Source organism: Carettochelys insculpta, chromosome 11, assembly GCF_033958435.1.
Source record: "Carettochelys insculpta isolate YL-2023 chromosome 11, ASM3395843v1, whole genome shotgun sequence".
Classification (NCBI taxonomy): domain Eukaryota; kingdom Metazoa; phylum Chordata; order Testudines; family Carettochelyidae; genus Carettochelys; species Carettochelys insculpta.
Window position 1 is genome coordinate 28,742,585 of NC_134147.1, and position 14,635 is coordinate 28,757,219.

Consider the following 14,635-nt stretch of genomic DNA (forward strand, 5'->3'; position numbering starts at 1 on the left):
GTCAATGAAGAACTCTGGAATTAGTGTTCTTTCCTGCCACTGCTCAAGCAGAGGTGTTGTACAGGGCTCCTAGCTCTAAGGAAACATACAGCTTCTGAAGCATTATACTTACTGTCCCAAAGAGAAGGGCAAGTACTGCTAAAAGTAGTCTTTGGAGCAGTGTTGCATCTGGGCTTGCATGTCTTCACTATGGGCTTGATCAACAGGGCAGCAATCAGTCCATTAGGGGTTGATTTATTGTGTATAGTATAGATGGAATAAATTAACTGTCATGTTGATTTTAAGTATTCACATCTCAATGAGAAACACAAGGGGAGTCAGGTGGGAGAGCATCTCCAGTTTACAGGGCACAGTGAAGTTCCATATGTTAGGTTGATCTTCCAGGGAAGTATAGACCAGGCCTTATTGGGAAAGACAAAAGGAAATATGCATAAAGTTGGATTAGGGGGACAAGTGGTAAATCTGGAGCAAAGAAGGGTGCTTGAGTGGAATGAGGGTCCATTGCGTGTTTTCTTCATGGGCAGAGGAAGAGCGAGGCACAGGTTGGGGAGAGTATGTCAAAAGAACAAACACGGTCAAGAAAATGTGTGTATTAAAAGTCAAAGGGAAAACAGGAGAGTAAATTGGACCAGGAGTAAGAAACAGTGACCCACAGCAGGGAAAAATTGTTAATGGTAAGATGAGAAGGAAGGCAGCAGACACACATGTACAAAGGAAGTCAGTGATTCTTAAATGTTGAAGAAAATTAGAATGAAAAGCTACAGGAGATTTTTAAGCTGTTATATTAGCTGTCTTATGTAATGAAGTTCAGCATCTTTTTCCATTAAAATATTTCAGACATTTACTCCGTCATAACACCTTGTTTTGATAAAACTGAAATATGGATGAAATGAGATTGGGAAGGGAGGGGCACAGGGTTATCCTGCTTGATAACAATGCTTTGGGGAGAGCTGAGCCTGGAGGAGTGGGTTGAACATTGAACTAGAAAAGTTATAGGTACAGTTAATGAAGACTAGGGAAAATTGAGATGTTTAGAAGAACCTAATTTTTTAAAGAAAGGAGCAGCATAGTGGCAAATTTAGCTTGGTGAACATAGGATAATATGCCAACAGGAACAGCTTAGGCTATTTGTATATATGGTGTTCGGAAGATTTTGTGGACCGGCCAAAGGAAAATAGACTCAATAGTTCAAAATAATCTTTCATCTTCTTAGGCCCATTTATGGAAAAAAGAATCTTTCTGTAAGTCATTTTGAATAGTGTCTAGTTCAGGCATTTCAGTAATGCCATTCATCTAAGGCAGGGTTTCCTAAACTTAAAATAGTTGGGACCCAGTTTTTTTCAGTACCTTTTTTGCAGCCCAAAAATATAAACCCATATAAAAAAAGTGAAAAATCAATCAATTTGCACTGTTTGTTTATTCACGATAATAATAGTACCTAGTGATAACTTGTATATTTTCTAAGGAGCAGTATTTCCCCCCCCCGCCCCCCCCCGAAGGCCAGTACTGGGCCGCAGAGCACACTTTGGGAAACGCTGATCTAAGGAAATTTGTTAAGTGCCAATACTCATTTCATACAGAAGGGTAAACCAGTGCCTAAATTCCAGTCCTGTGATATAACCACTAGACAAACTGCTTCCTGAAAGACTAATGGAAATGTCTACAGCAGGGGTCACCAACACCTGGCACAGGTGCCAGCAGTGGTACGTGAGGTGGGAGTTCAGCCTTGCTCCTCCACGAAGCATGGAACTTGCTCAAAGCCATGTCACCTGTGGATTAACAAAAGCCCAGCTAATGCTACCAGCTACCATCTAAACAATAAAGCTCTGCATCTTTATTAATGAAGCTGTTATAAGTAGGACTATTAGCGACTTGAAAAAGTACAGTATTACTTGAACCAGCACATAGAGGTCAAAAGGTCAAATTTTGTCACCACCACCACCCCCCCTCAAAGTTTGATACCCCCGGCCGAGAGGCAGAGAGAATAAAGCAAATGTCCTATACAAGGAATAAGACAGGCATCTTTTTTTTTTTTTGTTGTTGATTTTAACTTTATTGGTTTGTTTGGAAATCTTCCATTTACTACTGAATCTGGTTATATCAGACTAACTGATCTGTATAAATAAAAGGCTTTGAATTTACTGCCTTTTTTTAAAGGAAAAGCAGTGTCACTTGACTAAATGAATTTTTTATCAGAAGTGAGCCAGTGAACTGCTTAACAAATCATGCAGTTTTTTTTATCCTGATAGTTTACTTTGCAGTTTCCCTGAACGTATGCCTATCTAAGCAAAGCTGTACAAAGGGAGTTGTCACCATCTGACTTTCTTGGGGTTACTGGCAGACAGTAATAACTTGCATGTATTCTAAATTTTTGCCACCATGGAGAAATTTGTGCTGGATGAGATGGTAAAACATTTAAATGCTAGCAGTGGCTGCATTGCCATGTAGAAACAACTTGATATGCAAAGTAACCAGAACTTCAGATGACTGCTGATTGTAGTAGTCTTATGGTATGCCCTCAGCTAATATATTATGCATCCACACAAATGCTTAATGACATGTCAGGTCAGCTCAGTTTAGTGTGTTACGTAATGCTAATTGACATACAAAACAGTAGACCCAGGACACTGCTTATTAGGTAACTCCACTTTCTGAGGTTTAAAGTAGGGAAACAGGTTGGAATGATGAGAATGAATGCTGCCGGGAAGAGTTTTAGAAAGAATATTTTCATTCCATGGTGCCTTTGTTCCAGGTTATTTTCCATAAAGTCAAGTGACTCACTAGTATTGTTTCTCTTAGCTGTTTCTCTCTTTTGTAAGAGTTGTAAGGGATTTCTCATCTGTGTACAAATGAACCAGTTGAATATTTGGGTACTACAAATCAATATACAGACTGTAAATGTCTGTCTTTACTGTGAGAATGTCTAACCTTTTCCATGTTTTGTTAGCACTTCTAGGAAAAGTTCCCTATGACTCAAAATAAAGATGGAAAAGTTAGAGAGCCTTTTTTTAAATAACTGAATTGTAAGAGGACATCTACCCTCCCTCCTCTTGTTCTTGCATCTCTCCTAAAGAACTTTCCTTGCTGTACTTTAGCATTACAGCAGTTCATTTTTGTCTTGTGCTGCTGCCCGTGCTTGAACTCTTTGTTCTACAGTAGAACCTCAGTATTATGACCTGACCAGCCAAACATACATCATATGAAACCAGAAGAATGCGATCAGACAGCATCAGGCACAGAGAGGGAGGGAGCGAAAGAAAGCAAGTACAGTACAGGTTCAAACTCCCAAAACCAGCATTCTCTACTCTGGCAACATCCGTGGTCTGGCATGACCATGGATGTTACTGTACCAAAGACCCCCCAGCGGGGAGCTATTAGAGAGAGAGCCAGCCGGAGCCCAGCAAGGCTAGTGTTTCCCACCAGGGCCAGACTCTGTGCGACTGGGGCCACACCAGCAGCCTGGCCAGGGCTGAACCTAGTACTTGCTGGGCCAGGGCCACACCAGCAGTCCAGTCAGGGCTGTACCAGTAACACCCGCGATGTCAGGTTTGAGCTGGCACCCGCAGGGTTTTCGCCAGTGCCCACGAGGCCAGGGGTCACATCAGCAGCCCAGCCGGGTCTGGAGCCAGTGCCTGCAGGGTTAGGGAGCCCAGCAGGGCTCTTATCCCCAGCCAGAGCTGGCCTCCGTGGGGCTCGGCCCACACTAGAAGCCTGGCTGCCGCCCTGGCCTCATCCATCTCACGTTTTGAGAGGCATTTCAGATTTTTAAAACTTGAGTGCTGTAGCTACTTCTAGAAACCTCATACTTGTACCTTCTTTGAGTTTTGTCAGATCTGCAGGGAAAGCGTTCTTAAAAAGATCATCATCTGCTGGGTCATCATCCGAGACTGTTACGTTATTAAATATATGGTAGAGTTCAGGTAAAACAGAGCAAGCGATATATATACATTTCCTCAAGGAGAGTAGTCACAAATTTAATTAACACATTAATTTTTTAAGCAAACATCATCAGCTTGGAAGCATGCCATCTGAATGGTGCATGACAGAGTACTGATGTATAGAAGCTCTGGCACATAAATACCTTGCATTGCCAGATATAAAACTTGGCATGCAAATGCCTGCTCTTATTTACAGTGTCTCTTGAAAATAAGAAGCAGGCAGCATTTTCTCCCATAAATGTAAACAAATTTGTTTGAATGCATGGCTGAAGAAGAAGCAAGACTGGGTGGACTTGTAAGCACTGAAATTTTTATATTCTGTTTTTGGGTGCAGTTTATGTAATAAACAGTTTCACTTTCATAAAAGCAGCGGTACTACAGTTTCTTGTATGCACTGAATTGAGAAATACTATTTATCATTTTTAGAGTGCAGATATTATAAATGTGAGCACTGTACACTTTCTGTTATGCATTCCTGTGGCACTTTAGAGACTAACAAATTTATTAGATTTTGTGAAGTGGGCTTTGCCCACAAAAGTCATGACCTAGTAAATGTATTAGTCTCTAATGTGCCACAGGGCTGCTTGTTGTTTAACTCTACAGACTAACACAGGTAGAGTTGCAAAGACTACTTATATTGATTTCATTTGCAACAAAATACATTTGAAAATGTAGCAAAACATCTAAAGTGTTTAAATTTTGATTGTTGTTCTGTTGTTTAATAGTGCAGTTAATCAACGACCCTACTAAATAGCTTTAAAAAGTTACTACCTGCATTGCTGGTTATTGGAGGTGGAGGTTGAAGACTAGCCAAAATCAGAATTTATCCCTTCTTAAAAAGTAAAATACTTGATTCAGTCTTGCAATTTAATTATTAAGTTCAGTAACAGTACCAGCATTTTGTCTAGGCGATTACACTGTAAGATTTCCAGAGTTGACTTTTTCTCCATTTGGAAATCTTTGTAATGTCTGTTGCAAGTGTCCTTCGTAATCCTGCCAATATGAGATTAAAATATTAGTATCCCTGTACTTCAGTTATATATCACTGAGTCTTTGTCCTGTTTTCTTTGTTAATAAGCTCCTAATGTATCCCTCTCTTGTGATTGTTTAAATCTTAGTTGAAAATGAACTGTGATTATGATAAACCAAAATAATGCAAACATTTTAACCCAAAGAGCTTCCTGTTAGAATTTGTCAAATGTGTAATCTGATATTCATAGTTACATTCTAAAATAATGTTGCATTTAGTATCTCCCTTAACTGTTAAACATCTACCTACTGCATTCTTAACTGAGTTTTAGTGGCTGCAAGGGCTCAAGTAGCTGCATAGTGGAATTAGATGCTTGGTGCTCGTCATAGAGATTGAGTTGAAATTATGTGCCCTTTGGCTTTTTGACTGGCCCCTCACTAATATTTTTACTTCTAGAATTATTTCATGGGGGAGACAAGAAAGAGAGATTAAATATGAACTCCAAGTCCTTCCTTGACAGGAATCAAAAGAGCTCTACCAGGAAGTAAAATAAATATATGTAAAATCTCCAGTTATGGGCAAAGTTTACTGTCATGTTAAACATATGCATGTATAACCCCTTTGCCAGCAAACTGGCTCAGCCATAATATACTCCAAGCTTTTTTTAATTAGCTGCAGCTTAATCTCTTACAATGAACCTGATGAAGTGACTGAAGTTGCTCATAGCTAGTTGCTATGAATAAATTGTTTAAAATCTGTCAAAAATGGTAAACCAGACACATTAATTATTAGACTGTTTAATTTATGTATTATAAACAATTTTAACGTTGTCTTGCTTTATTGCAAAGTTCCTGTTCAGTGTTTAGCAAGTCTACCTGGTTTTGATCTGCACATCTTTGTTCTTGACGTGATCATGCCTCACACATGCAAGCAAGGTTAGCAACACCCGCCACTTTCTGAAAGAAGCTGCTGCTGCTTTCCACATAGTGTGATTTTTTTTTTTTTAAGTACACAGTCACTGTTCAGTTTCATTATAAATTGAAGGTTATTTGCGTGCATTTTTCAAACTATTCCACAAACAAAGTTAATGTCCCTTATTTTGAATAGTGAGGGAGAGGTAGCCATGTCAGTCTGTACTCCAACAAAACAAACCAGCAGAAATGTAGCACTTTAAAGACTAACAAAATGATTTACTGGGTGTTGAGGAGGTCACTTCAAAGTCTGAGAATTGGGAGTCATGATAAACATATTCCTAATCCTGGTACAGGTAGTCAGACATAGATCTAGTATCTTTCTGTGCAGTTAAATGACAGAAGTACAGTTTCTAGATTTCAACCTAATGTTGCAGTTTAATAGCTTCCTTACAGAACTACCCATACCATTCCCAAAGACTCTTTGGACATATGTGCATATCTTTGCTGAATAAATAACGCTTGGGTATTCTGTTCTCTACAACTGCTTCTTGAGGTATCCACTCTGAGGTTTTTGTTTGCTTACTTCTGACATGATATATAATAAACTCTTTCATATCTGGAATTTTCAAAAACTGCATTTTAACCATAAGTAAATTTTAGTTATGTTTTCATAAATGTAGTAAATACAAATAAAAACAGCAAATACAGTGGAAGTTACAATGTACAATAATTCTGTTGGTAAATAAAGTGCTCTGAATTCATTTCTGTTAATATCTAATCTTGTTTTTCTTTAGTGCTATGCGTTGCTAGCTATCCTCCTCTATCCAGAATATTTTAATATCCAGCAACCTCCTGGCTGTGGGGCTGCTGCATAGGAAAGAGTTTAGTGTGCTGTTTTCTGTAGACAAAGTTCTCCCATCTCCTTCAGGGTACGCATGGAGTTAGGTACCAAATTTTGAATCCTGTTGAGCTGTGAGTGGTTAACTAAATTTAAATGAAGATGCGATTGTAGCACACGTATTTCATATAATGCAGTCATAACTTCAGTAAAGACTAACCACCTCAGGACAAGCTTTTCAGGGACTTTCTAAGTTTTTGGGTTGCTAATGTGGTAAGGGTGGAATCCTTGGCTTTGCTGCTATTAACCATGATAGCTAGATTAAAGTTAGGACAGACATGACTAGTTGGAGTCACAACATTTGTAGTGTGACTATTCCACTTGTGTTGAATCACATGAGACAACAAAAGGACTGTTTCTCAAAATTAACTTGGGAACAATGACTTGATATCTGCATAACTCTTTAAACAGTTGTGTCTATGTAATCATATTCAGTAGCAGATCTTGGCCCTAAATGACATTTGAACATCAAACCTTTGTCTGAAAATGCAGTGCCCTTTTGTTCATGGTAGCAGATTTCAAATGGAAGTACTCTGGTTTGTTACAGGTAAAAGAACTTTTTGATTCTATGGGAGTAGTCTACTATGCTTTGGAGCTTGATTTAACTGGTAAGTAAAATGACAGCTCTTACATTGAGATGGGTAAATAATATGTAGTCATCCAGATTAAGCCACTTTTTTCCTATAAACTGCCTTGTACTGATCAGAGACACTAATTCTATCTTAAATGATGCCTCTATTGTTGCAAAGTTACAACAGCATTTAAAAAATGCACATTGTGTATATGAAAAAGCACTTTTTAAAAATAAAATCCTAATTTATCAAATAGCAACCTAAGTGGTGGAGATATATGGCAATTTTCCCCCTTTTCTGTCTTATAGGAAAAGTCAGTCTTTCCCCTAAACTCCTTTTTTGTGTTCCTGTATAAATTATTAATGTTTGACTTGATGTAGAAGTGACCTTTGTGAAGAAGTTTGCTGAGTCACTGGGGGAGAAATGACAACTTTCCAGTGCTGGGACTGGAGGCAGTGCCATTTTTTATCAAAGACAAGAAGTCTGAGATTACAATACAATCTGTTTTTGTTAAAATTACTTTAATTGTTGAGAAAACAGCCCTTTTTGGGGCATTAATTAGTAGTCAAGATTGCCAACTCATCCTGAATATATTTAGGAGTGTCAATCATATTTTGTTCTTAAAACTTTGCTACTTACACTGTTTACCACTTCAGTCCTTCATAAATTTCAAAAAATAACTTTTGTGTTAAATAGTTTGAAAGAATGTACTAACTGACTTTCATTGACATCTCTCTCTTTGGTTCAGCGTACTCCATACTAATGTTCCTGCACAGTGAATGCATTCTGGCCTGATAAAGGGAACAGTAGTATACAAATTGATTGCTGAGTCCATCTTATGTTTTGAGGATTGTGACTGTCTTAGGACTCTCTAAGGCTTTGCTTAATTGGAATTCCTAGGATTATTGGCACTGTCTCTGAGTGGGCTTAAATAACCTAAAAAAGTGTGTTAAATATTCCTATTATTAATACCACATATCTCCTGTAGTGTCTGAACTATATTTAGATTTCATAAAACCATCAAGAAGGTGCCTATTCTGAGCATACTCCATTTTGATAGTTGTTTTAAAAGGACAACCATAACCACACCAACAGTAATTGAAACTTGGAAAATAGTCTTCATTTACTAAAAGCTACATTTGAAGTAACCTCTCCATTTTCCGAAAGACTCTCTAGGAAATCAATGTAGTAGCGTGCCCCAAATGTCCATGAATTCTGGCTATATCCAATAAAAGGGCAAGCAAGTTCTAAAGCCCACAGGGCCTGATGAAGAAACACTCCTGCCAGCAGTTCAGTTTTTTTAATTTTGGTTTTGAATTAGCTCAAATCTCTCCACTGATCTTGACTGTGACAATATACATACTCCAGGAAGCCGTTTACCTTAGATATGTTTCATGTAGCATATGTCTTCACCTGCTAAGATCAGTAATTTAACTGCTCAGAAACCTTACACTTAAGTTTGAAGTTCCAATTAATTCCTTCTGTGTAGATTCATACTCTTATGGGACATGCAAAACCTTTTGAAAAGTCTACGTTGGTTTCAAAGCTCATGCTTTTCAAAATGTCTGTCTGCAAACTCGCCATGTCTGAAATAAATTGATTTTTATGAAGGGCTTGTGATGTTGTGCAGTTGGTTTAAAAACACTTCAGTTCCAAATAAGTTAATTTTTTTTTTTTTTTAGATTAAGTTCACTTTCAGCCAGGATTGTTTAGAACTCTTAATGGATTTTTTTTTTTTTTTTAAATCCTTAGATGATGGCCCCAATATTCAGCGAGTGTTAGAAGACATGAGTGACCAGAGGACTGTGCCCAATGTATTTGTGAATGGAACACACGTGGGTGGATATGACAAAACTTTTCAGGTAAGCCTGGCTTTTTCATGAGTTTGAAATGAGTTGTAACTAGAAATGAACTGACTAGGTAACTCTCTGTTTTGAAATAGACAGTTTGGTCACTCTTCTGCAACACTGTTTGCAAAACAGGATCTTGAACGAAGTGTCTTATTTTCTATAATGCTAAGATGGAACTAAATATAGAATTTTCATATTCAAAGGAGATAAAGTTTCTCCATTCTTCTACAAGGCTGTGTCTACATTACCACCTTCCTTCAAAGGGAGGATGGTAATGAGGCTGTTTGGAGTTTACTAATGAAGTGCTTCTGTGCATAGGCAGCACTTCATTAAGCAAATTCCACCCCTGTGGCAACTCCGAAGTTTTAAACTTTGAAGTACCGGCACGTGTCTAGCTGTGGTGCACCCGCCAGTACTTCCAAGTGCCAGGGCATCTTCGAAGTCCCCTTACCTGGGATTTCGAAGATGCCCTGGCACTTCGAAGTATCAACGGGTGCGCCGCAGCTAGACGCATGCCAATACTTTGCAGTTTAAAACTTTGGAGTTGCCACGGGGGTGGAGTTTGCTTAATGAAGTGCTGCCTATGCACGGAAGCACTTTGTTAGTAAACTCTGAACAGCCTCATTACCACCCTCCCTTTGAAGGGAGGGTGGTAATGTAGACACAGCCCAAATGTTTTTAATTCCTGCCTTGAAGTTCTGTACAGTGGAATTCGAATGAACAATGTTTTATCAGTGATTTCTTGACATACCTTTTGTCACATAGCTTTTTCTGTGTGATATAAACATCTCTTTGAAAGTCCTATGAAAGGCTAAGTAACTGTGAACTTTAAGTATTATGTGAGTCTCCCTTTTAAACTCCCAGACTTGAAAAATGGTATCTCAGTGATCCTCTTTAATAAGGATTCCAAAATTAGGCTAGGAGCATCAGGTAGGATGGTGTAGGTGGGGAGGGAGGGGGGTGGCTGTTGAATTCATACTTCATCATACAGCTCTGAGTAACCTGTATGTATGTTTGTTACAGGCTTACCAGAATGGCTCGCTTCAGAGGGTGCTAGAGGATAACATAGATGGTGCAGAAGTTTATGATTACGATCTTATTGTTATTGGTGGTGGCTCCGGCGGACTTGCATGTTCCAAGGTATGCATTTGGGTTTGTACTGGTACACTGAATTTTGCCTGTATACTAAGTCTCATGAAACTTTTGCTCTCTGAATCTGTCATTCTAATGTAATTGATTCTACGTTTCAATGAGTCTTCCCATCCAGTTAGAAGTTTAATGGGTTGAACACTGATATAAGTATAGTGCAACATGTACTCCTTCATGAGCTTATAGTTCAGAACTTTGGCCAGGTTCTTTGCTATAGTATAGTCTTTTTTAGCTTTGAGTTGTTCCTGGACCAACAAGACCAAGGAACTCAAGAACATAGAGCCTTTTGTCTTTGGAAGCTTGTTCAGAAAGGTTGTAGGTTGAAAGTATTTTTAGCTCTCCTGTCTGGGCAGTAGAAGAAAGGGCAATGGCAAACATGCATATGTTTTATTCAGATAATCATTATTGACGGTGCTGGCAGTTGTATATGAATGCTTGTAGATATTTCTTCCCCAGGGGTGTGTGTGTAAGTGATACATATTTTCAAAGGATTGGAAGTGAAAATGAGGCTCCCCTGCAGCATTTGATTGGGTTAGGTCGTGGCATAGATTTTCAGAATCTGGTCTGTGCCCCAGCCTGTAACCAGTCTCTTAGAAGTGTGCTAGGCTCAAAGGATCCACAGTTACACAAGGAACAGCCCAGCATCTTGATTCTGAAGCTGGTACCCACAGAACAAATTGTGACCCCCTGCAGTAAGTCAAAGCAAGATAGACTTCTAAGGGAGAGTTATTCCTCCTTTTTTAGAACATAAAGTATCTTCAGCAACTGCAAGAAGCCTTTTTAAAACAAATTAACAGTGTTAAGTGTGTGGAATAGAGAGCCTACTGCTTTAGGTTAGCATGAGAGGCAGGCTTATGGTATGGTTCTAGTTTGTGGGAGCTAGGGCTCTGCCAGGCCATGTTTCTGTGAGCTTATCTGTCCCCTTTTGTTCTTGGAGTGCGTGTACACTTATAGCAGTCCAGCTGTACCAATTCAGCTGCAACACATCTAGTGAAGACACTGTATGCCAACAGGAGAGCGCTCTCCCACTGTCATAATGAAACCACCTTCATGAATGGCAGAAACTGTGATGTTACAGGCAACATAAGTGTTCATCTGCACAGCATTATTTTGGTGTAGTTTGTTACTCAGGGGTAGGGGCCTAAGTGAATGTGAGGACTTACCACTGAAGGCATTGTTCACCCAGCATAGAAGGATGGTTCTATGCCTCCAGAAGGGGTGGGACCTCAGGCAGAAGGAACAGGGCTGGGGACAGACTTCCTCCAGCCAGCCCTTCATGACTGCCACTACTGCTGCCATGGCTGTCGGAGCCTCTCCCAACAGAATTGTTAGTTTAAAAAAAATACTCAAATTGCACAACACGTTTGAGACTCTCAGCAATCTACATAGCCTAAAAGTGCCCTTTTATATTGCTAGCCCCCAAGGTAGTTGCCTCCTTTGAGCTCTCTTCCCCTCACCCCAGCTGGTAGGGTCTGGCAGCACTTTAGCATCAGCTGCGTGTGGGCCAGTACCAACAACTGGGTCTTACTGACAAACCATGCACTAGCCTACTTTCACTTCTGCTCAGGGAAGTGGTTTAGTCAACCCCTGCGCAACATAATTTGCGTTGTTTTAAGCTGCAGTATAGGTATACTGTTAGGGCAGGCCTACATTACAGCAGAGATTTAGCTCTGAACTCAAACCGTTGGTGGGTGATGTAGTGAAGACCTGGCAAATAGACTGCAGGTCGCTCTCCAGTTGACCTTGTAGTCTACCACTGACAAGAAGAGTAAGGTAGATACATGGGAGAGTTTTTCATTGACACACACTCTCTGGTATAGACTGCACAGTTGCTTGGTACATCAACTCCGGATATGTTGTTAGCAGGCATGTTGCTGAAAGCTGTTTAGTGTAGACAAAGCCTAACAGAGACATCATAAAAATATTACCAAAGTTATAGCACTTAACACAAGCACTGATGTAATTGTTGTTGAATGAGAAGGATAAGTGGTACAGAGACTGTCATCAGGAATGTTTTCTGTATGACAACCATTTGGAGGAAATGAGTAGTGAAAGCTTTTAGCATCAGAAAGTAATGGAGAAGTTCAGCAGTTCATATCTGACCTTGTTTTTTGTTTTTTTTTTTAAATACAGGAAGCTGCTACTCTGGGAAAGAAGGTTATGGTGCTAGATTATGTTGTACCAACACCTTTGGGTACTTCATGGGGTAAGGTTCTTTTATGGGTCCTAGCTTCAAATCAAATACTTATGAATAGATTTAAATGCTGATGTATTGCTTAAATTATTTAGTTTCAAGGTTTTGTGTTTTTTTTTTTTTTGGTATGCTAGCTGTATGCATGTGAGGCTGTTCTACAACATAAATGATGGAAGAAATAAATCCCACTCAACCTTCCTGTTCCATCTGGATTTTTATACCTAGCCTGCATTTCACTATTTTACTTCAATTTCTTATTAGCAACTCTTTGATTTCATGTTCACAGTAAATTCTTTCCTATTTAACCTTCCCTATTTACATCCTGAAACATTTTAATCGCTTATAGGGAAGCTGATATACATGAAGCACATTTGAGCTCCGTAGCTTAACACATGAGAGAGTGGCTAAATTATAGTATCTGTATTTTATCTTGAAGTGCTTAACGCTGTGATTCATACAGTATTCTATGGGATCAAATGGATCATACATAGGTGTTAAAACAAGAAGTTTTGTGGCACCTTACAGACTAACAGATTTGTGAGCATAGGCTTTCATGGGCAAAGACTCACTTTGTCAGATGAATGTTACAGGCATCTCAGACATTGATGCTTTTCCTGTGTTCTCTGTTTTGACATTCAGTCCTAACTCCTATAGACTAGATCAGTACTCCTTTCTATAAGTAAACTGTTGTATGGAGAACCTTTGTTCAGATAGCTGGGACAAAATCTATCCATGCCAGCTCTCTTTTTGCCCTCCAAGAGCTCCACTATGATGAGCCAGAAGAGTTACTGGCTTGATCTGAAGAAAGCACATGTTGAGTTTTTACGAGAAATTCATGTTGCTTTTTAAATCTAGGGTAATAGCTACGCTGCCTATGTTGACCTACTTAAGCTACCAGTGATTTTTTTTTTTTTTAAATCACCTTGAATATTGGGCAGTAGTTTTTCTGGCGATGAGGGCTATGTCTAGACTGTGGGCTTCCGTTGACAGAGTGCACATGCAGACTGTTGGCAGAGATCTGCCAGTTGGGAGCGTTCTGTCAACATCCCTGTACACCTCATTCCACGAGGAAGAAAGGGTGCCTCAACAGAGAGGGTGTTTCCAACATTTGGCCCCATGTGGATGGTCCAAGTGATGCGGGGGAGGGGCAGGGAGCCTCTCTCAACTGAACTGTCAGTAAAAGATATGCAAATTGCACAACACATCTGAGAATCTTTTGGTAAAAGTTCTCTGCAATCTATACAGCCTAAAAGTGCTGCATATGCTGGTATGCTGCTATACAGGGTTAAAACTTTTGTTGCTTGAGGGGGGTTTTTCCCACGTCCCTGGATGATTAATGTGTTAGTAGTGAAAGTGGCAGTGTAGACACAGCCTTACCTCTGCCACTGACTTCATGAAATAGACATGGCTAATAACATTGTAGAATGGTCTCTTGCACTTCTTGGGTATCATGGAAGTATCATTATATCTGACCACAGAATAAATGGTGGGGAATTACTACTTTGTATGTATGAACATGTTAGGCCTATGTTTAAAGCTTTACTTATATAGTAGAGCTTGGTACTGGAGTTGGAGTAATAGTTCGTGCTTAAAGAAAAATTGTTACTTAACCTTGTCCAGTTACACGTTGCATCGTAATATGTTTTAAAAAAAATCCATTGTATTAATGTAAGAAGTGTTTTAGCCCTGAGTCCAAGGACATTAGACAGACAGGTTTGATGAGATGATAATAAAATATATTACCTTACCTACCTCACCATGTCTCATTTAAATGGCTTTTAGTCACTTGAGTGCGTGGTCTATGTGGTGAATGAGACTTTCATGTTTGTAGAAAAATACTGATGGATGGAATACACAAAGCACGTCATAAAAGTGAGAAGTACACACCTTAAGCTAACGCTGGTAGTAAGATTAAACAAATTTTCTTTCCGTCCCAGGACTTGGTGGCACTTGTGTAAATGTAGGTTGTATTCCGAAGAAACTGATGCATCAAGCTGCGCTTCTGGGACAGGCACTTCAGGATTCAAGGAAATTTGGCTGGGAGTATGATGAGCAAGGTCAGTAACACTAAACACTAGTGTAGGAGGATGCAGATTGGAACTTCTGTTGAATGCTTGTAGTGTAGAAGTAACTAAATAGAATTTAGTTTG

General features: G+C 39.3%; 1 protein-coding gene across 1 annotated transcript in view; it reads left to right on the forward strand.

The window, feature by feature from the left end:
* The window catches only part of TXNRD3 (thioredoxin reductase 3), a 33,260-nt gene that overhangs the window by 1,712 nt on the left and 16,913 nt on the right, over positions 1–14,635 (forward strand). Inside the window, exons 2-6 of the mRNA XM_075005148.1 lie at positions 7,268–7,328; positions 9,045–9,154; positions 10,166–10,282; positions 12,425–12,497; positions 14,423–14,542. Of these exons, the coding sequence (XP_074861249.1) occupies positions 7,268–7,328; positions 9,045–9,154; positions 10,166–10,282; positions 12,425–12,497; positions 14,423–14,542 (481 nt within the window). The remainder of the gene's footprint in view (positions 1–7,267; positions 7,329–9,044; positions 9,155–10,165; positions 10,283–12,424; positions 12,498–14,422; positions 14,543–14,635) is intronic.